The 22536-nt window shown below is 51.3% G+C and overlaps 1 protein-coding gene across 3 annotated transcripts; it reads left to right on the plus strand.

Moving 5' to 3' along the window:
* Nucleotides 1-2371: 2371 nt before the first annotated feature.
* Blacat1 (BLACAT1 overlapping LEMD1 locus) lies at nt 2372-15226 on the plus strand. 3 transcript variants are annotated; one of them, XM_060364267.1, is made up of 2 exons: nt 2372-2471; nt 15083-15226. In XM_060364267.1, the coding sequence occupies exon 2, from the start codon at nt 15118-15120 to the stop codon at nt 15217-15219; it is 102 nt and encodes a 33-aa protein (XP_060220250.1). In that variant the 5' UTR covers nt 2372-2471; nt 15083-15117; the 3' UTR covers nt 15220-15226. The 3 variants fall into 3 exon arrangements, with proteins under 3 accessions (XP_060220250.1, XP_060220251.1, XP_060220249.1); XM_060364268.1 differs by lacking the exon at nt 2372-2471 and adding an exon at nt 9658-11418; XM_060364266.1 differs by lacking the exon at nt 2372-2471 and adding an exon at nt 11426-12098.
* The last annotated feature ends 7310 nt before the right edge of the window (nt 15227-22536 follow it).

A 22536-nucleotide genomic window follows, 5' to 3' on the forward strand; every position in this document is an offset into this window, starting at 1 on the left:
ACAAGGGCAGTAGAAGTACTGAGCAAGCAAACTAGCCCACCTCATGGAAAGGGGTCCAGGCCAGCACATGGTAGTTTCTCCCACATGATGGCCCAGTGTCCCAGGATGACGTCCTGTCAGCCTCGGGGATGTCTGGATTAGCAAGCCTCCATCAGGCACAGTTACAGCAGTTGGATATGAGCTGTTGAGAAAGATGTCAATACAGGAGTGAGCCTCTGGGTGTTAGTTTGCAGAACCTGATGACCAACTCTTAAGGAACACTTTTAATTTCCCTAGGCCTCCCTCCCTCTGTTCGTCCTGTTTTTAATGTAAACATTTGGTTGCCTTTAAATGAGAAGTGACCAGCAGCCCATGGACCTAGAAATCTCTCTGCTTAGAGCTCTCTTTTCCTTTCTCATCTCATCTTTTCATCCTTTAGCTCTCCCTTTCTCAGAAAAACCTTTCTGGGCTCCTCATTTCACACACACACCCTAATGGCCATCACACTAGTGGCCATCTTGCCACTAGATTGTGTGATCCAGGGGACTGGGCACCAGTGTATCTTCGATGTTTGCCTCAGAGCCTGGCATGTAAGGCATGCTAAATCAGTTTGTTGACTGAAGTGAAAGGAATCATTTCATGCTTTGGGGCTCAGACCTCCCAGTCTGGGCTTTGCCTCCTCTTCCTACTTTAGTTGGTGGCACCAAACAGGATGGTCCTGGATGTTGCTTGCTAAATAAATGAGCGGGTTCTTGGTAAGGAACTGTTAGAAGGCATTTTCCCACACAAGCAGTTTCAAATTCTCTTCCCTGGAGGGTCAAAGGCAGGCCCAGGAAGTGTGCAGCCAGCCTGCGTTGGAGCTGAACCGGCTGGAGGAAAGACAGTAACCTTTCTTTCTCCGTCTTTCTCATTGTTGCCCTGAGGGAGGCCAGGACCCAGGTCACTGAAGCGATCCCTCCAAGTCCTCTCTGATTGTGATGGGTGAGGCTCAGGTGTTGGTCTCCAGCTACCCAATCCTTTCTCCTTCGGAGGAGGGGCTATGAAGGGAGAGAGGAGAGATACCGAGCTCTAAATCCCCAAGGTCTCCCTCCCGCCCCCATTCTCCTGTCCCCAAGACACAAGCCAGATTGGGAAGGGACCGGGGGTCAGACTAGGTCGGAGGAGGGGCAGCGTGGCCAGACGGCTGGTGTCCTCTGGTGTCTGGAGCACAGCCCTGGGCTCTCAGCCCCCGCGAAGGGAGGCGAGCCTGAGCTGTGCAGTGAATGCAAAGAGCTGGGCGAGCTCCCAGCCCGGCGCCGCCGACGGCGTCCTAAACCGCGGCCCAATGAGAAGACAGCAGATAATTTATTCTCTAATCCCGGTTCGGGTGCCCGGCGCGGGCGATTGGCGTGGGTTGGGGGTGGGGTGGTCCCCTCGTCCTCTCTCCCGCTCCCGCGGCCACCCCTCCCCCGCCCGCGGGCTCGGGCCGCGCACACACACATTTCCTGACAATTAGCGAGCACACCTTGGCCGCGCGGCCTCCGGCAGCGCCGCAGCTTTTGTTTCCTGCCCGCCGGGCGCAAAGTTGTCGCTGCGCCGCGCTGCTCCGGCTTGCCGGCCGCCCGCCGCCGTCGGGGGGCGTGGAGGGCGGGTGGGCCGGACGCCGGCCCGGGGCTAGGGGCCCGCAAAAGAGAAGCGGAAGAAAAGTAAGGCAGCGCTGGCCCCTTCCTTTGTTACAGCCTGAGTGTGAGCGGGCGTGAGCGCGCGCGGGAGTGTCGATGCGCGGCAGGCGGTGCGTGTGAGTGTGCGCGCGCGTGTGTGTGCGGGTCGGGACCCGAAGGCGCGAGGCGGCCGCGCGGGCAGGGAGAGGACCCGCTTCGCGGTCTTTCTCGCCCGCGCAGAACTCGAGCGTGCGGCCAGGTAGCCGGCCCGCTCCCGCTCTTCCCGGGACGCAGCTCACCGCTGCTCTCTGATGGAAGCCCCACCCGGGTCGGGACCAGGCGGGCTGCGGGAAGCGGGCTGGAGGGAGCGGCCCGCGAGGGTCTGCCCCGCCGCAGGGGGCGCCGAAGGTGCGGGGAGTTCGGGAGGGCCCCGGAGGGCGCGAGGCTTTGGCGATGGTTTATGGGGCCGGGGAGCGAGCGGGAGAGGGGCGGGGGCGAGATGAAGTCTGTCTAAATGCCAGTTCCCTGAAGTTCAGCGCGTCGCTTGTCATTTCATCCCTTAATGCATATTTATGCCATGCTGAAATAGGCTTCATAATTAACTCCTGGAGTCATCCGCAGAGGTTAAAGGGACCCCGAAGATTTGTGCATTGATTGGGTACCCGTGCAATGTGCGTGTGTGTGTGTGTACGCGCGCACGCCCCGTGCGAACCCATTGAGAAGAATAATTATTTTTCTCCGCTGGAAGCTTACAGCCGAGAATCAGACGAGGAGGGAAGAGAGAGGTTGGAGAGGGAAAGAGGGAGACAAAGGAAGTGAGTACAAGAGAGGAGCCGGCTCAGCATCCGAACTGTGAGTACTGAGCGGAAAACAGGCAGAAAGTGCTGGGAGTCGGCGACCCCTCTGTGGGCCGGGTTGGGGGCCGGGAACCGCCGAAGACTGGCGTCTCCGCTTTGGGTTGAGCAGGGAGCCCTCCAGCTCCGGCAGGCTCACTTGAAAGCCAGATCTGACCCGCTGCCGCGCCAACCACTGCCCAGGCTAGGCAAAAAGGAAGCCCCCTACCCAGGCTCCATTGCCTTTGTTCCTTCTAAAGGATTTCACAGCTAGTAGGTTTCAGGAGGGAATGTGAGGGAGCTCGCTTTCTAAAGCTTGAGTCTACCTCTACTGGCTGAGCGAAAGCTACTTTGGGTGCTTCCCCCTCTCCTCTGCGTGCTGGAATGCGATAAAGAAGAGGCCGTAACTGAGGCAGGGACCAGGACTTTGTGGCACCTGTGCGTTTGTTTGGCACATAGAAGGGAGAAGCAGCGGTGTTTGGTACCCCAGGAGCAGAGAGAGGTCCTGAAAGCCCTAGGGCAGGAGGCTGGGAGGAGCCATGTCCAGTGCAAAACCACCAACTCCAGCGAATGTGAGACAAACATGTACCCGGAAGGAGGGGGATACCAGCTACTTCATTCTCCCTCCAATCCTTTCCAATCATTGTGGCTTTGGGGTCTGATAGGGCCTCTAAGCCTGAGCTTCCTCCCACCCCCTTTCCCCTTGCATACCTAACATGGGCCGCAGAGAGGCCACCCACGAGGAGGATCCCTGGCCGGGTTAAGAGGCCCGGCAAGGCTGCCTTGGCGAGAACAGATACTCCCTTTCCTGAAAAAGGGTCCCTGAACACGGAGAGAGTGCCCCTAAAGGAAGGCCCCTGCCTCTCCAGAGCTGGTCAGGAGAGGGCGCCTGGGGGGCAGAGGGAGAGTCCTTCCCAACCAACATTCTACAGCCTCCCTTTGGAAACATCCGTGTTCAGGCCTCAGTCTTCATTAGCAGATTGTTTCCTCTGGTCTGATCCAATCTTCCCTGGTGAATTTCCAAAGGTGCTTTCCTCTGCTTGGGAACAATTTAGTTCAGGGCTAACACAGCAAGGGAAGTCAGCTGCCTGGTGACTGGGTTCCCCATTGTGAGAGGAATTGTCCTCCAAGAAGTCCGCATGGTGCCAGTTTGTCTACTTAAATCTTCAAGGGTGCCCCTGCTCAGGCAGAAGGCTGGAAACAGTTCTTTTCAGATTGTCCAGTCTCATCAGGGCTGTGACAGACACAGGCTCTTATACTTAGCTACCTCAGACGCCAGACAAGGCTTCCTCCAAGGGGTTACTGAGCACCTCCCCCTCCTTCTACCCTCTTGCCATACAGACACAGATACGATCATCCAGGAGGCAGGCAGGCTTCAGAATTGGGGCCATTCTCCTAAAGACTTGATGAGGACACAGAGACCTGAAGGTGGGTGTGGCCATATCCAGCCTGTCCCTTGGAGTCATGTCATAAGACTGATGGATGGAGACCTCAGGCAGCTCTGACTTACGGTCGTGAACGGTGGCTTGTCCCCCACTGGACTGCCAGCACGAGTCTTATCCCAGGGTCTTGTATTGTGTTTGACCCATTGTGTGTGGTGCTTGATGCACGTCCATTAAAGGGGTAGCTGTCCCCATGCCTCCCATCATCTTTTGAGGGTTAGGAGACATGGGTGAAAGGGCAGCCTAGGTAGACATGAGAACCTTTTGATATTATTTATGATATTCTCAGGCAAACTGCAAGCAAATGTGCCAGTGCCCCGTTATCATGTTTTTCTTTAACAGCACGGTTTACTGAGAGTCAAAATTGTAGCCTGGGTCCTGTGCTTGGGGAGCTCAAACTCTGGTGTTATAAGTTCCTTGTCCTCTTCCTCCTAAAACCCAGCCAACAGGCTTAGTGGGGCTTACAGGGCTGGTGGTACCAAGGCTGGAGACCTGTCTCTCAGCTTCAATCCTTGCTGTTTCCTCCTGGCTTCTTTACTCTGATTCACCTAAGGCTGTTATCAGTCTGCAGTGGCCTCCTCCTACTCTTCTCCCTTTTTCTCCAAGAGCCCAACGTGCTGCCATGTTAGAAGCTGCCTCTGTTTGCTTGGAAATGTTCAGGAAAGGGCAACTGGAGAAAGCTCCTGGGCAAATTCATGCCTGACTTCTTTGTGGTTTCCTGTTCAATGGAGCAGCATTCACCTCCGGGGGGGTCTCTCAAGCTGTTAAATAAGAACCTGAGCTGTTCATGCTCTGGGGTAGAAGAGGAGGGTGTACGTGGCAGACACAAAGCATGGAGACCGCTACCTAGTGGCCTAGAGAGAGGGAGGCCAGCCTGTCCTCTGTGGCGAGCCCATTGCTGATCTGGTTCTGGTCTGGAGGACAGTATATGGGAGCCTGCAGGTCCTTCAAGACCTAACAGTCTGGGTCAGTCCTGGGCCTGGGTATACAAGAATGCAGAAGGATGTACTCACAGATCCATCCCAAACACAGTTCCAAATTGGGAGGTCTATTTGGAGCAGAAGCAACAGATTGCATTTCCTTGAGGCTCCTTTGAACCTGCAGCAGCAGCACCTCCCACCACGGTGGGTGGAACCATATTGCCACCCTGCTCCTCATCACATCCCCAAGCCTAGGACCTATAAGCACACAGGCTAGTAAGAGCAAGTACCTTAGTGTCTTCCCAATGTCCCATTGCTCTACCACCATGGGCTGAAACAGCTCTTCTGAAATCAAAGTACCCCCAGAAGGCACATAGGTTGAAAAGACCCTCTGAGAGCTACTTCCCTTGTGGACCATGAATCTTGATGGAACCATAGGTTGATTAACTGAAGTGATGGAAGACCTCCACACAAGCATTCCATTTATCGGTCCACTGGGTGTCCTGTGTAGATCTAGAAAATAGTTGTGCACATGTGTTGGCTGTCTCTGGGAACACTGCTCCTGGCCCTTCTCTCTTGTGGAGAGCTGATGTTTATTGGCACGTCCCCACCTCTCCTTTGGGGGGCTTGCTCTGCTTGGCTTGTCTTTAATTTGAACCATTGTTAATTCCAAGACCCAGATGTAGCCTGAAGCCCTTTAAGGAAAGTGTTATAAGAAGGAATCCCTAAAAAGCTAGTACTTTTCCAGGGACACAGGTGTCAATTCTAGTTAGACCTGGGTTCTCCAGTTTGTGCAGAGTTGAAGAAAGGATACCTCACCCTCTCTCAGTGTCTGCTTTTCCAACAAGCAGAGGGCTCCTTAGGAATGGCTGAAGGCCCGGGACATTTTAGGCCTGTAAACTGGATTCTCTTCCTTCCTCAGTCCACACAGGCACTCTCATTTTTCTGTTTCCCTCAGCTTGTCAGCATACTGTACTTTTATATGCTCTTCTCTTTCCCCCTCTCCCTTTATACTCTTCCTTTATCACAGAGCTCTCCAGTGAAAAAAAGAGGGGGGGGGGCAGGAAAGCCTCAGTTCTCTTAGCTGTAACTATAGTGCTGACATACTGGATATAATTAATAGGCATCAGTGCATGCATGAGTTTCTACTCTAAAAAGATAGGCTCTTTTTATCTGTGGAAGATGTTCTAGCATTTCCATGTCCTTTCATGTTCATCCCCCTTCAGTTTCTCTCACTGTCATTCTACCTCTACCATCCTGTTCCCTGCCCTCGGCTCTCACCTCCTTTTTCTTTACTCCCTTTTTTTTTTTTTTTGGCCCCTGCCTGCTCTCTCCCAGCACCTGCCACAGGGTTATGCTGGCAAGGGCAGAGCAGAGCAGAGCTGATGGCAGTCTCAGCTTCTCATTAGAGGCCCAAGAATGTGTGAAGTCATGAGGGACAATGAGAGCCAGCAACAGGAAGAATGGGGCCTCTGTCAGAACAGAACTCTCCCAAATCCTGGGCTTAGCTGAATGGAACACCTGAGGGCTCCACAGAGCCCAGGCACTCTCTGCCTAAGGCACTGGAGACGGGATGCAGGTATAGAGCTCTTTTTTAAAATTACATTTATTTATTTTGTGAGCATGTATGTGTATGGGCATATGATTCATAGTGCATATGTGGAGGTCAGAGGACAACCTGAAGAGCAAACTCAAGGCATGAGCTTGGTGGCAAACAGCTTTAAAGCTAAGCCTTCTCGTCAGTTCTGGTTTGGGCTCTTGAGTTATTTACCCTGCAAATTCTTAGAATTTTGGAGAGACAGACCTGAGGATGTGATGAGGCAGGACAAGGAGACAATCCGGTGGCCCTGTATTGCGGCAGCAGCCTCGATGTACAGGGAACGAGCGTTTGGCTACATGGGCTCAGGCTCCCACCACTAGCAGAGCTGTAGGCTTAGGAGTGAACTCAGAGGGAAGGGATAGTGGACACGGCACCTTTGTGAAAGGTTGAGGCCTTGGGCCTTGTACTGCCTTGGGGATAGAGAAAGCAAGTTTGAGGAAGCAGGATTTTTCTGGCTAAAGGAGATGGGACCTATTTGACTTGCTCCCCCCCCCCCCCTTTTCTATGTTTCAAGTGAGGTCCAGCTTTGCCTGAGCCAGAAACCAAAAGGCTGTTACTACCACTTCCAGCCCCAGCCCCACCAGGTCTCTGGTCCCAGAAATAGATTCGGGGAACTCTCCTCTCCCCCCCCCCCCCCATTCTAGAGCTTTCTTGGGACTTGTCGGGTGTTCTGGGTCTGGCAATCAGGACATATTCTAGGAATTGGAGGCCACATTTGAGCTGTCTGAAGAAGGGACTGGATTAGCCAGTGCTGACCTTTGGTTTCTGGGGCAGGGGAATGGTGGAAAGAGGGTTTGAGGGAGGGGGAGAAGAGGAGAGGGCTGCAGGGAACTGCCTCCGGGTCTCCAGCCAAAAATTAAAGCATTTTTTAAAAGCTGGAGATGAGTAGCAGGGGAAGGAAGGAAAAAAAAAGGAGATGGGAGTGGAGGGAGGGGACCAAACAGCTCCTCCACACCAATATCCCTGCAGGGGAGGTAAGTAATACTTGGCTAGTTCAGAAGGAGTGAGATCAAAAGCAAGTAGATACAAGAGGTTTGAGCTTCACCAACCAGACAACCAGAGGCTCAATGAGACCTTTGTTACCTCAGGCCCAAGTCAGAATTGAAGGGACACCTGACTGCCTGCCTGCTGACCACCCACCCCCACCAGCCTGGTAGGGGGAAAGGCAGGTCATCTGAGAGTCAAGGCAAGCTGGGTACAGCTAGGCCTAGCCAAGAGTGGGTGGAGGAGGGAGGAGGTCTGGAGCTTGGAGTGAGCAGAGGAGTGAGTGGCTGCCTGGGAGGCAGGAAGTGGATCTTCTGGAATTATAAAGGGAGCTGTGGGGGTGGGTGGGAGAGATTGGGTTGTCACCTGGTGAACCTGCCACCCCAGGCCCCTGGCCACTGTCCCTGGAGGGGACTGTAGTCCTTTGGCCTGGAGCACACAGCTTTCTGTAGATCTCAGGGCTGGGTTTATGGGGTCAGTGAAAAGGACAGAGCTGAGGAGTGTGAAACTGGGTGAAGTTAAGGTAGGATGAGTCGTGTGTGTGTGTGTGTGTGTGTGTGTGTGTGTGTGTGTGTTATACTGCTGGTGCTCACTGGGAGTTCAGAGGGTTGCCTCACCATGCCTCTAGGCACAGGTTGGGGGTAGGACTAAAGCAGGGTGCTAGCTACTTCTTGAAAGAGGTAGGTTCTGATTTGGACCCCTCCCATTGGTGGTCCCTGGGAGAGAGAGGTCCAGATTGAGTTTGGAGGTCTGAGTCCCCGAGATTTTCCTGGTTGTAGGTAAGAAGGTGCCTTTGGGACCCCACTCTTCCATGACAGATTCCTACAGCTAACCCACAGTGGGAGAGGAAATGAACATACTTTTCTCAGGATCCTGAGACTCTGACGAAAGATATGACTGCACAGAGCTGGCTGCCCTCAGATGGTGGGGATTCCAACCCAGCAGGCCCCTTCTCAAACTACTAGTGAGGTCTGGAGCAGCGGTCCACAACCTGTGGGTCACAACCTATTCGGCAGTCTCATATCAGATATTTACACTGCGATTCATAACAGTAGCAAAATTACAGTTATAAAGTAGCAACAAAAAAATTTTGTGGTTGGGGGTCACCACGAAATGAGGTGCTGTATTATTAAGGTGTTGAAGTGTCGGGCAGGTTGAGAACCACTGATTTAGACAATGGTGCAACTCTCTGTGACAGTTTGGAAAGCTTGAGGTACCCAAAACTGGGGCATAGCTCAACACTTACTCCTCTTCTGAACAAAGCACAATGTCGCTGTCGTGGATAGGATTAATTAAGCCTTAAAAAAAGGAGCCCACTGTGGGGCCTGGACATCTTGAAAAGATTGCCCTTATTTGCTAGGGGAGAGGGTAGTTAGGGACCTGGGAGGAGCTGGATGCTAATTAGAGGAATCTGAGGAGGTCCTTTTTATGGCCAGGAAGCTGCACCTCCCCATACCCACCGTGAGGGCCATTGTGTGGGGCCTTTGAAGGGATAGACTGAAAACTCATTACTGCCTTAGCTTTAGTATTCTTGGGGCCCACCAGGTGGTGAGGGATGGTGAGAGAATGCAATTTGTGGGGGAGGGGACTTGGGCTCCCAGGAAGGCAAGGTGGGGGAAAGGGCGGTGTGAGAGTCCCCAGTTTCCTGCTTTTTTTTTTTTTCTTTTGAGATTCCTGCCACTGGACCCCTTAGCTCTGCTGTGGCCTATGGCTTTTCATTCCTATGTGATTGCTGTTCCGAACTCATGTAGGGCTAAAAGCCATGGGCTACAGTGAGGGGCAAGCTCCTGCGCTCCTGAACTTCCCTAAGGACCAGCCACAGGGGGCGCCAGAGGGAGGGCTGGCATAACTGTAACTATAGATTTGGGGCTAGGCTGTGTGATCTTGGCCATATCACTTCTCTCTGGATCTGGTCCCTTCATTCTGAAGGGTTAAGCTGGTGAGCCTAGTGGGTGAGCCACTAAGGAGTTGTTTTCCTCTTTATTGAGGCCTGGCTTAGTAGTGATGTGGGAGCTGATATCAGCCCCCAAAGGCTTGGGTCTTTCCTCTTTGACCAGATATACTCTGCTTCTTGGTCATAGTCTTATTTCCCCTCCCACTGCCCAGCTTGAAATCCTGAGCTGCTCTTTTCCAGACACTTCGGCCTCTTGAGACTGGAATGGGAGCTACACTGGTGGTCGTGGTGGTGGTGGTGGTGATGGCGGAGGTGGTGGAGGTGGTGGTGGTGATGATGGTGGTGGTGGTGGTGGTGGAGGTAGTTCCAGAGGAAAACTGGGAAAGCCATATCTCCTCAGGGTACCACTCTGGAGCCCAGAGTTCCTAGCTTTTAGCTCTTACCTCCCCCCTCTGCTAGATTCCTGGAAGGTATTGCCTTTTCTGCTGTCTCCTGCTGGGATTCCAGCATTCCCTGCTTCTTCCACCAACTTGGTTCTAGTCTCACTCTGTGATAACTGCCGGACTCCATCCCTGACATCCTGGGAAACTGCACAGATGGAAATGAAGCAGGCAGTCTGGTTGGAATGGCAAGGGAATCACCCCACCTTACAGTGGCCTCCCCATTCCAGCTGTCTAACATAGACCACTGAAGGAGCACGACACAGTGTTGTTGAGAATCAAAAGGCAGATTACTCCCCTTGTCTTATTTAGATAGAGCCTTCCTTTCCCCAGTCAGCAATCCACCAAGTGTGCAGTGCATACCACAGCCCTACCCTACTTGCCTATGTTAACCTGTTTGGTCTCCACGACAGCCCTATATATTATTAGCCTGTTTTATTTATAGGAAATCTAAAGCACAAGGGAACTGGGAAGCTGGCCCAGTGCTACGGCTAGGGAGCAGAGCTGGGATGTGAACCCAGGTGGTCGGATGGCAGAATCTACCCATGGTCTTATTCCATACTGGAACTTACGGGAATCAAACCAGTGTGTTGGGAATACAGAATCTGGGTGGTACTGTGCCTATGAGTGCTTCTTCCCTGGAGGTCTCCAGGGGGTGCCTGGCTTTGAATTTTACCCAGTCCCATCATTCTTTAGCTAAGAATGATTTTCTTTACCCAGTGTGGGCAGAAGGGTAAATCAGAACAACAGAAGCAAAGCCCAAACCAGATGGAGTTTTGCAGTGGCTGAATCAGTCTACTTTCCCTGCTGGCTAGGCTTAGATTGTGGAAAGACTTAGGGTTAGCTAGCCCTTGTCCCAGCCTCCTCCCTGGAGGCTCCTGAGCTGGCTGTTTTGTTTTGGTTTTTCTGTTGTTCTAGGAACTTCCTGTCTTGCTTCTCTCTGCTGCCAGTTTCCTAATTGGAAAGTTAAAGCAGAAAAGTCACCTCCTGCCCTCTGCCTCAGGATCCTCTTTCACAGTTTGTCCAAGAAGGTCTCAGCATCTGGGAAGTGGGGACAAGAAGTGGGGCTTCACAGATTCTCCCTCTTGTGAAGCTCTAGCGAGACACTTAGGACTGCATAGTAATATTAAGGGAAAGAATGGTAAGCTAGGGGAAAGGGGGATAGTTTCCCCTCTAGCCTGGGGCTGGGGGTTGGGCGCCACCCCAGGATTACAACCTTGGGCCTCCTTTGCAGCCTTTGTGCCTTGCCACTATGGGTGGGGCTGGCTTGAAAAAGATCCGCAATGGCGTATCTCCCGTAATTGTTAATCCTCTGAATAGGCAAGCTGGCCTCATGCCCTCTTTCCCTGAGGATTCACAGAGCAGCCCTGCGTCTGTCCTGTCCCTGCCTGCAGACAGCTGAAACCAAAAATATCATAACTGAGCAAACTAAGTCTCCTACAGTCATCCGCTCGACCCAGCATGAGGCTTCCCTAGAGAGGCGGGTCCATTTTTAACTACACTTGAGAACCGGGCGGTATTTCTCTGATGGTATTTGTCCATTTCTAGTGGAAATGGAATTTGATTGCTAAACTTCACTTTTAAATGCAAAGAAGATAGGAAAGATTGCTGGCTGGTTCCCTCTTTCTAGGGGACACACCTTCTGCATCAGGTTCCTGGCTCCTCCTCCCCTGCCGGGAGTCAGTGGTAAGCCTCTGCGGAGCCCCTGCTGCGGGTGCAAAGACGTTACTTAAGAGTATTGTTATGCTGACCCTTGCTCCCAGATACTGTGCCCCTTAAGTCCCTCAGAACCCCTGTTAAATTCTTAGCTGTCTTTGTAGTCTTGAGAAGGGGGTTTTTATTCTTTCTCAATAGGTAGACAAGACAGAAACTATGAGGGATGGCTGTCCCTGCAGGTCAGGTACTGCAGCCTCTACAGGCCATGGAAGGCAGAGAGGCCTTGGCTTCCAGGGCCACGGGAGCTCCTTCTCTAACAATCCAAGAAGGGGTTAACTTCCAAGGAGAACACAGGCTTCTCCAGACAAGTGCCCTATGTCCAGCTTGGTGGATGGCAGCCCTGGAAAGAGGTCCTGGGATCTGTAGTTTGTGCCACCACCCACCCCAGGTCTGCCTGTTTATCAACACTGCCTGACAGACTACAGTTCCCAGAAACCTGGAGGCCAGGCTTTGGAGGAAGGGGTGGGTGTGAAGCTCAGAGATGGCTGGGGAAGGGAGAGGGAGGAAGTGGGAGAAAACCCAGTTCACCCCCTTCCTTTTGAATTCTTTCTCCTGATGTGTCTGCTGCACCGCCCGAGCTAATCCCCAAATCCGGTCTCCTAAGCTGCAGCTGCTTCCCTTTGCAGGGATGACTGGCTCAGGGAGGGAAGGTGAATTCATATTTTAATTACTGAGGCTCGGGTGCGGAGGGCGCAGGGAGGGGGGGTTCTGCATTGTTTCCCCAGGACTGAGGGCACCCCTCCTCCCAGAGTCATTTCTGGTTACCTGGGGTGGGTCTTGCTGGAAGTGCCTTAGCTCTTGCTTTAGGATGTGAGGGGTTTGGGGTAGGAGAAACAATTGTCAGAGATTCCTGGCTTGTCCCAATACTTGAGTCTCTTATGTCCCCTTACCAGCCACCTGGATGTAGGACATTGCCAAAAGAGATACTGAGGAATTTGAGGTCTAACAGCCTGAAACCCTGGCTTCCTCCTTGGTTCCTCTGTGTTCAGGTTCTCCCTGCTCCCTAACTTTGCCTTGAGGTAGGAGGGTCAGAGGAAAGTGGCTAAGCGAGGGAATGTGGGGCAAAGGCCAAGAACAGGCAGGGGTGAGAAGTGAGGCTGGGAATCTGTAGGTGGTGCCAGGAGAGATGTTCTGTGGCTTATCATCTCTTCTGCATGGTTCCCATGAAGGGGCTTGGCAGAGGGACATCTTGGCCATTAGACCCCAGACCATCCCGTACTGAGCTGGAAAGAGCCAGGTTGGGGCGGACAATAGGAGCATTGGCAGTACCAGCCCCTTCCTTTGGAGTTTTCAAGTGCTGTTTTTCCATTCCTTACCCAGTCTTGAACAGTGGCTTAAGTGAGTCCAGGCTGGGGACTCCTACTGAAGCAGAGATGAGGGGAATATTCCAGGTCTATATGACCCAGCAGAGAGGTCTTGGGATCTGACATCTCCAGGAGGCCTCCAGCCCAGGTTGCCAAGTGTGGAGGATGCAGCCAGGGAAGGGAAGTGCTAGAGCACAACCACTGTTGCAGGGATTTAGCAGCAGTGCTCTCAGGTCCCTGTTGGTGGGGCCTCTGGAGAGAAGAAATGAGGCTACTCAGGCACAGTGACATGGAATTCTCTGCCCAGTGCCTTTCCTGCTTTGGGGACTGGGTCCAGTGGTCTTTGTGCCTAGGCTTCCAGGGTTTGGAGTTGAACCCTGTATGAAACCCCTAGCAGGGTGACAAGCAGCCGGAGAACTTGAGAGTCAAGAACTGGTGGTTCGCTGCCTTGTTCTTGATGCCTTTGGCAGCAAAGGACTCAGGATTCTCACTAAGCAGCCTTGTAGCAGCCCAGCTCCTGAGGAACTTCTTTCAATGCTTCTTTTCTGTACCAGATGAACCCTGGTTCCTCCTACACCTGCCCCAACTTTCTCCAAGAGGGAGGCTAGGAAGCTTATCCCCTAAGGACTGGCAGGATCAGACATCAAGGGGAAGGAGGGTGAGGAGGAAAGAGGCTCTTGGTACCTGTCCTGTGTCTAAGAGCCTTCGAGACTAGTCCTTGGTGTAGGGCCGGGATAGGATAATCTCTTGCCAAAAGCAGGTTTCTTCCCCCAGGCAGCCTTGTGGTACCCTTTGTCATGGTGACCATTGCTGTTTTTCCTCCTGGCGACTTGAGTATACTTTCTGGATGTACCTTCACATACACCCCAGCATGGAGTGTGTGCATTACAGTTACTGATGACAAAGGACTCCACCAGCTCTCCCTCTCTTCTGGATCCAGCTAGGGCTCTCAGTACCCATGTATTCCTAAGGGAATACATGGTCTCTAAATGTCAGACCTTGGCCCACGTCCTGGTATACAGAAAAAAAGGAACGGAAGGTCCAGAGAGATATAGCTACTTCCCAAGATGACCGTAAGCCCACTTCAGAGTCAAGAATAGGCCCTAGCATGGACGCCACCCTACGCCAGGTTTGTCGTGAGAGGGATACAGAGATTGCTGTGGTAGATAGATCTAGAAATATAGTAGTTGTGTCTCGGTTTTATCTATATATATCCCAGAGACTGCTCTCTGCTCACTATATATATTCCACCAGAGTGGGTGTGTAAGTGGTGCTGGAAAGCAGGTTATTAAATAGCAGCCTGCCTTTCTACCCATGCTGACTCAAGCTGGGCCTCCTGCCCATCCAGCTGGTCAGTGGAAATGCAGTCTCCCTATTAATTACAGTGATTGGATGTATTACCAGGAACTGGGGGTGGATCCTGATGGGACCAGCTCCTTAGCAGACATTCAGCGGTGCAGGAAAAGCACATCGGACATTTATCCTGAGGGAGTTCCTCAGGGCCTGTCCAAACAGTCATCACTTGGGTCATACCAGGTTCTTCAGGCCACCGGGGAGCCACATCACAGGTGTGCCTTGAGTGGGGTGTGGCACCAACTGTCATTTCTGCTGGAGATAGGGCATGCCTTGTGCTTCATTGTTCCAAACTCTCTGCCCTAGCCAGACCACCGTCCTTCTCTCATTGGGCCTCACCTGGGGTTGGGGGAGGGGTGCACATCTTCCTGGCCCTTTATGCAGTGCAGGAGCTAAATACAAATCCTGTTGGCCAAAGGCCCCCTCCTCATAGTCTGTTTTCTATGTGACCAGGCCAGCATTAGAGGAGTTGTATGCTACCTTGTGTTTGTCCATTATAGAGTTCCTTAAGTGTTTCAGACAGCTTGGGATTGTTAGGGAAGGACAGACTCTGAGACTCCATTCCAGATGTCTAAGTAGAGGCCCCTTCAGTCTGTGGTCCTTCATCTGGATGTGTGGATGTTGGATGTGTGACCTGGAGAATCAAGTGAACAAGCCACCCACACCTGATTCTGGAACCTGCATGAAATGACATGTCTAGGGATTGTTTTAGGCTTGCTCACTTCCTGTCCCCCAGCTGCAGCTGTGTGGGGATGAGGTGAAACAGAAGGCTTGGGACATCACAGGTAGCAGCTGGACTTTCTCTTAGGGGTGATATCAGTTCCACACAGAAAATGAAAAGCTGTGGATTTGTGATGGAACTCCTTCCCTCAACAGGCAGCAGCCTCAGGGAGATCTGAGGGTTCTGAGAATGATAACCCCAGCTTGCTTCTCTCTCTTGCTTTTCTCCCATTCTTCTACCCTGCCTTTCCCTACAGATATCTGGTGAGCATTCCCCCACCTGGTCCAGGGCATGCCCCAGTTCACTTTCGCCTGTTTCTGTGGTCTTCACGGCTTCTGCAAGATGAAGAGGAAGAAGGAAGAAGTTCACAGAGAGCGGGAAACGGCGGTGTGAGCAGAAACAGGGCCCCCTTGTCAACTCCCAGTGGATCCTGAGGCTGCTCACTGCTGTGGAGCTCAGTGCATGTATCTTCCACCTTCACTTAACTGGCACCTGACGAATTTGAGGATGTTGGCCTCTTAAGCCTTCTTGTGCCCATCCATATTAGCTTCCAATCTTTTGTGCTCCTGGAGAGAGATCTCGGCTACACAAGAGGATTCCCAGGATCTGCCACTTGCCTTCTGGAGACTGGGCAGCCTCCCTGGGAGCAAGGAATGAGGCTCCTAGGCTCTTCTCAGGTTAACCCTCCCATCAAGCTTATGGGGCCTTGAGAGAGGAAGCAAAGTAGCTGCTCTTGCAAACCTTGGAGGGTTTGATGTACCCATCAAGCACAAGATGGAGCCTCAGGGTCTGAGCCCCTTCCTTGCATCCTCATGGGCCAGGACTGAGGCAGAGGGCACAGTTAAGACATTTGAGAGGTCAGATAGTGAGTGGCTCTTCTGTGTGTCACAGGTCAGTCTTCCCTCAGTTCTAGCCCTGACCTACCAGTTCTATGAAGCCCTTATTTCCTTGACAACACACAGGTATGGGGAGGCCTTTCCCCAGGCACTAAGCCCCTCAGGGACTGTCCCCAGCTAGGCCACACCACTCCCACATTATTTTCATTTCTCCCACCTTGGTCCCTCCTCTCTTTGGGAAACTGGAGAGGGCATTATGTGGGCATAATCTTCCCAGCCTGCTGTCAACCTCTTGCCCATTTCTAGGAGTTCAGAAGCAAATGAAAAAGCATTTTTCTTCCCCCTCTTTCCTTTCTCCTTCCTTCACTCTCCTTCCCTCCCTTTATTATTGTGCCTGGATCTCTTGGGTGCTAGAGGTAGAGCTGGGAATTAAGAACAAACTATTAGCAGAAAAGAACCTTTATGCAGTTTCTGGTTCGATAGCCTGCCACCCTCCTCACTGGAACTAACACTTCTATACAGAAGGGAGTCACATTCCCACTACCAGGGACAGAACAGATAAAGTCCTGGCAGGAGGTCAGTCTCCAAGATTGTGGAAGGTCTGAACTCAGTGAGGGCCCCTCCGAGGATTAACACAGGCTGTTAATCCTGGTCAAGGGTATTTCTTGGGCTTTCTGCAGATTTGCTGGGATCAAGGTTGTCTTGGTAGAGCCCAGCCCAAGAGGCTTCTCTATTCTCCACTGGCTTTTTGCTTCTGCCTTCCCACCTGAACCACCTTCTGTTTGTTACTTTCTTTTATATTCAAAGACTCATAAACAAATCCTTCCCTCAGGGAAATAGCAAGCTTCTGCAGTAAAGGCCAGTGGTGTTACAAGGAATAAAACAAACTTTCCAGTTTCTTTGTCGACTTAGATGGTGGAGGCCTTGGGTGAGGCAGAGATGGCAGAAAAGCTTTTTGGGGATACTATGCTACAGAAGCCAAGAGAACCCTGCCTGAGTGTTGCTAGCTGAAACCTGTCTTTAAAGCTGCAATCAGAGAAGCCTCTCTGGAACTGGAGGATGAAATCATATCCACATTGCTAAGAGGCAAGAGGCAGGCTTTGGGTGTTACGTCCCAACCACATAGGCTCACCCAGAGGACAGGTCAGAGGATGGAGGTCTGGGATGGGTAGCTCTCTTGTGCTCACTTCACAGCCTCTGGCTGGGAGACAGCTCCAGGAGTTGGCAGAGAGCTGTTTCCCTCACAAGAGTGCCCTTGGTTTGGTAGAGACACTGGATATCTTGAGCCCCAGCTTTAGGAACAGTGTGGTTCAAGATTTTTTGAGTGTAGCTCCCCCCCACACCTTCTTGCAGACCCGTTGTCCTTGCTCCCTTCATTCAGAATAAGGTGTAGTAGACCCGCTGCAGTAGACGCAGGAGGCAGTATAGTAGCAGCTTGCAAACATACACTTATTTTATTTTGACTGTTTCCTCAGGGAGATGGGGGTCTGTTCCTCTCAGCATCTGGGAAGCAGCTGGAAACCTGTTCCTAATTCTGCTCCTGGCTGGGTTCAGTCAATTTTTGTATTTTCTGTTTAAAGTTCCCTTCACTCTGCAGGAGCAAAGGCCAGCCCAAGGTCTTTTTAGACTCTGCTGAGGTGGCCCTGTGCTCTTAGGGTGAGGCGGATGTGCACACCTTCCATTCTTGCAGCACAGCACTCATCCTTAGAGAGTGGGGCTCTGCGTTCCCTACTTAGATAGGAATTCCACCTCTTGGGGTCCTTGGGATTTGAGTGTCTTCTAAGACCCTGGCCCAGGATCCCCCAAGGGCTTCTTGTCTTAGGTTGAAGATAGATAATTAGAATGTCATATCCTTTCTCCACTCCTAAGGGAGGCTGGCATTTTGAATGTAATATATGAATCCACAGAAATATAGAGAAATCATTAATTTTTAGAAGAAAATAAAAAGCAATAATTTAACTGAAATAAGCATATGAGATGCAAGAAGTCCTGAGCCAGGAGCAGGTCTTCTGGAGTCTTAGCGCGGTTTGAGAGCCAATGATCTTATGACCTTGGGTGAATCAGGCCTTATTTCTGGGACTAGTTTCTTCAGCTATAAAGGGGATTGCACTGATGGCCTCTGAGTCCAGGTCTTTGTGGGATATCAGGTTCTCTATTCCTCCAGGGGATGTGTTCTGAGGACAGCATGGGGAAGAGGTGGGCTGGAGTAACAGGCAGATCTGAGAAGTTGATGGAGTATGAAAGAAAGCCCTAGGTAGAGCTTCTAGAATGTTCCTCTACTGAGGGCTGGGACACTTCTCCCTTCTAGCTAAAGGGAGTAAGTCTGTGGCCTTCACTCTGACTCTGGTCCCTGTCTAAGCCATGACAGCTGCCATCTTTCTGCTCTTCTATGGCACAGTTGCTGAACAGATTCAGAAGGGCCTAACTCCTGCTTGGGTTCACTTTGTGCAGCTGCCCATTGCCCATCTCTAAGATGATGGAGCCATCCTCCTCCATTCCTCAGGTGGGATTTGCACAGCAGTGTGTGGGTGGGAAGCATCAGTGCTTTCTGTGTGGGGTAGTACAGCTTTCCTCTTCCCCTGGCATTCCTTCTTCACTGACTTCTGACAGCAGAAGCTGCTTCCTCCCTCCCAGGGATGAGTCCCACACCTGCCCTCTCTCACTGGCATGAAGGGTACCTTGTATTGGATTTAGCCAGACATGGTTGAAACTTGGAATTTCCCAAGCTCAAAGACAGGCCTCGCTGGGAAAGTCTGGACTGCTGTGTTCGGCAGTGTCCTAGTTGCTGCTCTAGGAAGTCCATCTTTCATCCTGAACGTTGCGGTTATGCCTAGCAAGTGATTGGGCTGACAGCATCTCAAGAACCACAGCCTTTTCTAGAAATGAGCCTGCTATATCTTCAGTACACAATGAGGAACAATGCTAGATAATCACCACCATCTCCTGTTCCCAGCACAAACAAACCTTCAACATACAATATGTGATATAAACAATCTAAGACCAGGATGCTTCGCTTGTCAGAACAAATTGCTGGTCCCCGGGGCCAGCTCAGGAGTAGTCTGTGCCCACTCTGCTAGGGTTGCTGCCTAGGCCCCTTCTCTAGATTGCTGTGAGAACCCATCAGAACATCAGATGAAGAGGAAGCACAAACCTTGACTTTTCACGAGGAAGGGCAGAGAGCACACTATCCACAAGGAAGCTGCCCAGAGCAGCTGTATACCAAAGAAAACATTTCAGAAGTCAGACCCCTGTAACTTGGCTAGTCTGGGTCCCCGCAGAAACACCCAGGGTCTGAAATTCAAGGGTGTTCCTAGTGGGCTTCTGGTCAGCTCCCTTCCCTGCTGGGGCAGCCTTCTCCCTCAGTTCATTCCTGTATTCCATCTGAGGGGGTGGAAGGAATGCCAACAGGGGAGATGGCAGGACCTAGACATATCCTCAGGACTCTCCCAGCCTCCCTTGCCATGGCAACGCTGCTATTTTTATCCTGTTGTTCATGATGCGCAAAGCTCTGACTTTCTCTGTTCCAGAGAGCCCAGCTGCCTTCTGCCCTCATCCCTTCTCATAGAGCCCTGAGGAAGGAAAGGAATAATGAGGGAAAAGGTGCACACATTTAAGACCTCCCTTAACCAGAGGGCCCTGGTTTGCTGGCTTAGTCAGTTTTGTGTTTTCTGAGAGGTCAGAACTATGATCAACCCGAGTAACTGCTGTAGAGAAAGTGGAAAGGATCTACTGCTCAGGCTGTCTCCCCAGTGAGCCAAGATGTGCACTGCTGCCTCTCGGGAATGCCCAATGTTCTGCAGGTTGTCCTGTTGGCATAAGCAGTATCTGAAGAGCTCTGCTTGGCTGGCTAGCAGTCAGATAACTTGGTGTTGCTGTTGAATTTAAACTACTTCCCTTCTATCTCTCTACCAAAGAGCTAGGACAAACGCACTTACGACTTGGTCTAACCATCCTACTCCCGTAGCAAGACAGCATGTCTTCCTCAGGCTAGAAAGCAGACTCCCTCCAATTTAGCCATATTCCCTTCAGGAGCTTGAAGAATTGCCGCCTCCATACCCCTGCAAGGTGCTGGGGATGAAGCCCAAGGCTTCAGAACTACTAGACAAATGCTTTCCTGCTGAGCTGCATCTCTAGCATAATTATGTTCTTGGAAGGCAGCTTTTAGTGAAAGGCATTCTCAGCTGTTCCTTCTGCCCTTTCTCCATGGCCCTGCCTTTGTCTTCCTATGTCCTGAATTCCACCACAGTACCAGGAAATCTCTGAGAATACTGGTGCTAATGGTCTCCATCTATTTGCTTCTATGTTGATCAGTGAGATATGAACTCAGCATGTGGGGTGGCTGGATTATTGGATACATTCTATGTATATCCCCCAACACCTTGAACCTGGAAACAGATCTTAACCCAGCAGACAGCAATCTACATCTTGTTAACCTCTGCTTCAGCTGACTTGACTCCTGAATGGTTCATTTTCCTAGGGTGACTGAGACCCATTTACTAAGCCTCGTTGGTTTTATTCTGGCTCTAGTTGCACAATTTCCGAAATCTATGCATCTGGAGTAAGCACTTTTTTGGTCGACACCAAAAAGCATGCTGGCAGATTCTGCTCTGATAATTGCTGTAATAAACACACTTTATTACGTCCCTTTGCAGCAAGTGAATTATGTTGTCAAGGCATGTGGGGCATCCATGTTGATTTCACACAATAATATGCTGCAGCAGAAGCCAAACGTGTTCCCACTGATCTGAGAGGGAGATGGAGCTGGGTAGTCAGGAGTGTGTACTACAGGTGATGAGGCCTGGGGGATACCTAAGGCCCTGGTACTCTGAGCCCCATTTGTGCTCTAAACTGAGGAAAAGCCTGCCTCCTAGCATCTCAGGGAACTAGTGGGTCAAACTGGCTGGTGCTGGAAAAGGGCAATGGTTTAGAACTGCACTATGATTTCATCATGACGTACAGCTACTTTAATATAAAATAAAGATCTTTACTTGGAACTATTGACCGGATGCACGATTGTCTTACAAGGAAAGAAAGATGGAGTCACATTTGGAACAAAGATTACCAGGTGGTATGAATTATATATCAGTAGAGCTCTAAAAAATAAATATTCCATCTTGGCTCCACTTGGGTTGAGAGGGCAGTGCAGAGATTCTACTTATTGTGAAGAAATGGGGGCCCAGAGAAAGGACAGAGAGCCTGAGCTGTCAGCCTCCTGTGAGTAAGAATTGTTTAAGGCAGGTCATGTAGCAGCTGCACATGAACTGATTAACTAGGGTTTCCAGACCCTATTTCTCTATTTCTCAGGCCAGCTGGGGGACACATTCTCTCTCTTTTTTTTTTTTAATACTGAGTTTTGAAGATTTTTATTTATTTATTTAATGTGCATTAGTGTGAATGTCTCAAATCCCTTGGAATTGGCATTACAGACAGTTGTGAGCTGCCATGTGGGCGCTCAGAATTGAACCCGGGTCCTTTGGAAGAACAGGCAGTGCTCTTAACCACTGAACCATCTCTCCAGCTCCTGGGACTCATTCTTTTGCCCGGGCTGACCTCAAACATTTGATCCTCCTGGTTGAGCTTCCTGAAGGTTGAGGATTACAGGTGGTTGCTGAGCTTCAGACCTGGGACAAGCAGCTAAGGTGCCTTTTGACCCAAAGCAGACCTGGCTTCAAGGTTCTCCTAGGGTCCCTCAGTCCCTACCTGTACAGGGTGTGGCTGACATACCTACCCTCTACCCTGAACTTTCCAGCCCAGGGGCTGGGCTTCACTAATGCAGACATTTTGGTTCCCCCCCCTTTTTTTTTCCTCTCTGTGCAGGCATTTTCCTGTCTCCCCCTGCATGGCAACTTCTCTGGCCCTATTCTTTGAGACCAGTGAACCCACTGAGGGCTTCCCCCAATAAACCTGCACTTATATACCTTAACTTGTTTTGAATTAGCTCATTTCACCATGGAAAGAATAAGAACATATCAGTGATGTGCAGTTTATATAGATAGCGGTGGACTGACTGCTTGTGGCCAGGGTGGCTCTCTTCTCCCAGCTGAGCTTCCTTAACACCTGGCACAAAGTGTTCACAGGCTTGCCTGGGACAGGCGACATCCTGTACCTGTGGTTCAGGAGCCAGCTTGGATGCCTGTCCCAGCCCTTCTGCTGTCTGTATCTGCACTTTCAGGCTTTTAGCTTGAAGGAATGTGTGCTATTGTCCACTGAGCTCATTAAGTCATTGAGTCCTGACCCTGAGCAGAGTTCTGCGGAGCCAAACAGGAAGTCAGCCAGTGCCCCCACTCCTTAGGAACTCACAGGATGACAAAAAGCAACATGACAAGGCTCAAGGAATCCAAGATCCTCTAGGCAGAGTTCAAGCAAAGTGCTCCAGGGCTTGAGAGCCAGGAAAGACTTCCCAGAGGCCATGGACTCAGAGCTGAGCCTTGGTGGCTGTATGCAGAGGCAAAATCCACCATGGTCTTGCCATCAGGCTGTGGGTCTTATGGTCTTATGGTCTGTATGGTCTTATGGTTCCCAAGTTTCTGTCCTCTACCAAAGTCTCACTCCTGGCATCTCGTTACTGCTTTGACATAGAGCTCTGATCACATGGGGTTAGGATCCTGGAGGGAGGTGAATGCTGAGTGACTAACAGGCATTTATTCCATAGTGCTAGTGAGTGCATCAGAGATTCACTCTCTTGGGAACAGGTTTCGCTAGGAAAGGAAAGCAAGAACATAAGAACAGAGCTGGGGAGGTGGCATAGTGGTTAAGAGCACTTGCGGCTCCTGCAGAGGATCTGGGTTCAGTTCCCTCCCTACATAAGGCAGCTTACAACTGCTTGTAACTCCAGTTCCAGGGGATCCAACACCTTCTGGCTTCCTCAGACACA

Source organism: Meriones unguiculatus, chromosome 11 (genome assembly GCF_030254825.1).
Source record: "Meriones unguiculatus strain TT.TT164.6M chromosome 11, Bangor_MerUng_6.1, whole genome shotgun sequence".
NCBI lineage: Eukaryota > Metazoa > Chordata > Mammalia > Rodentia > Muridae > Meriones > Meriones unguiculatus.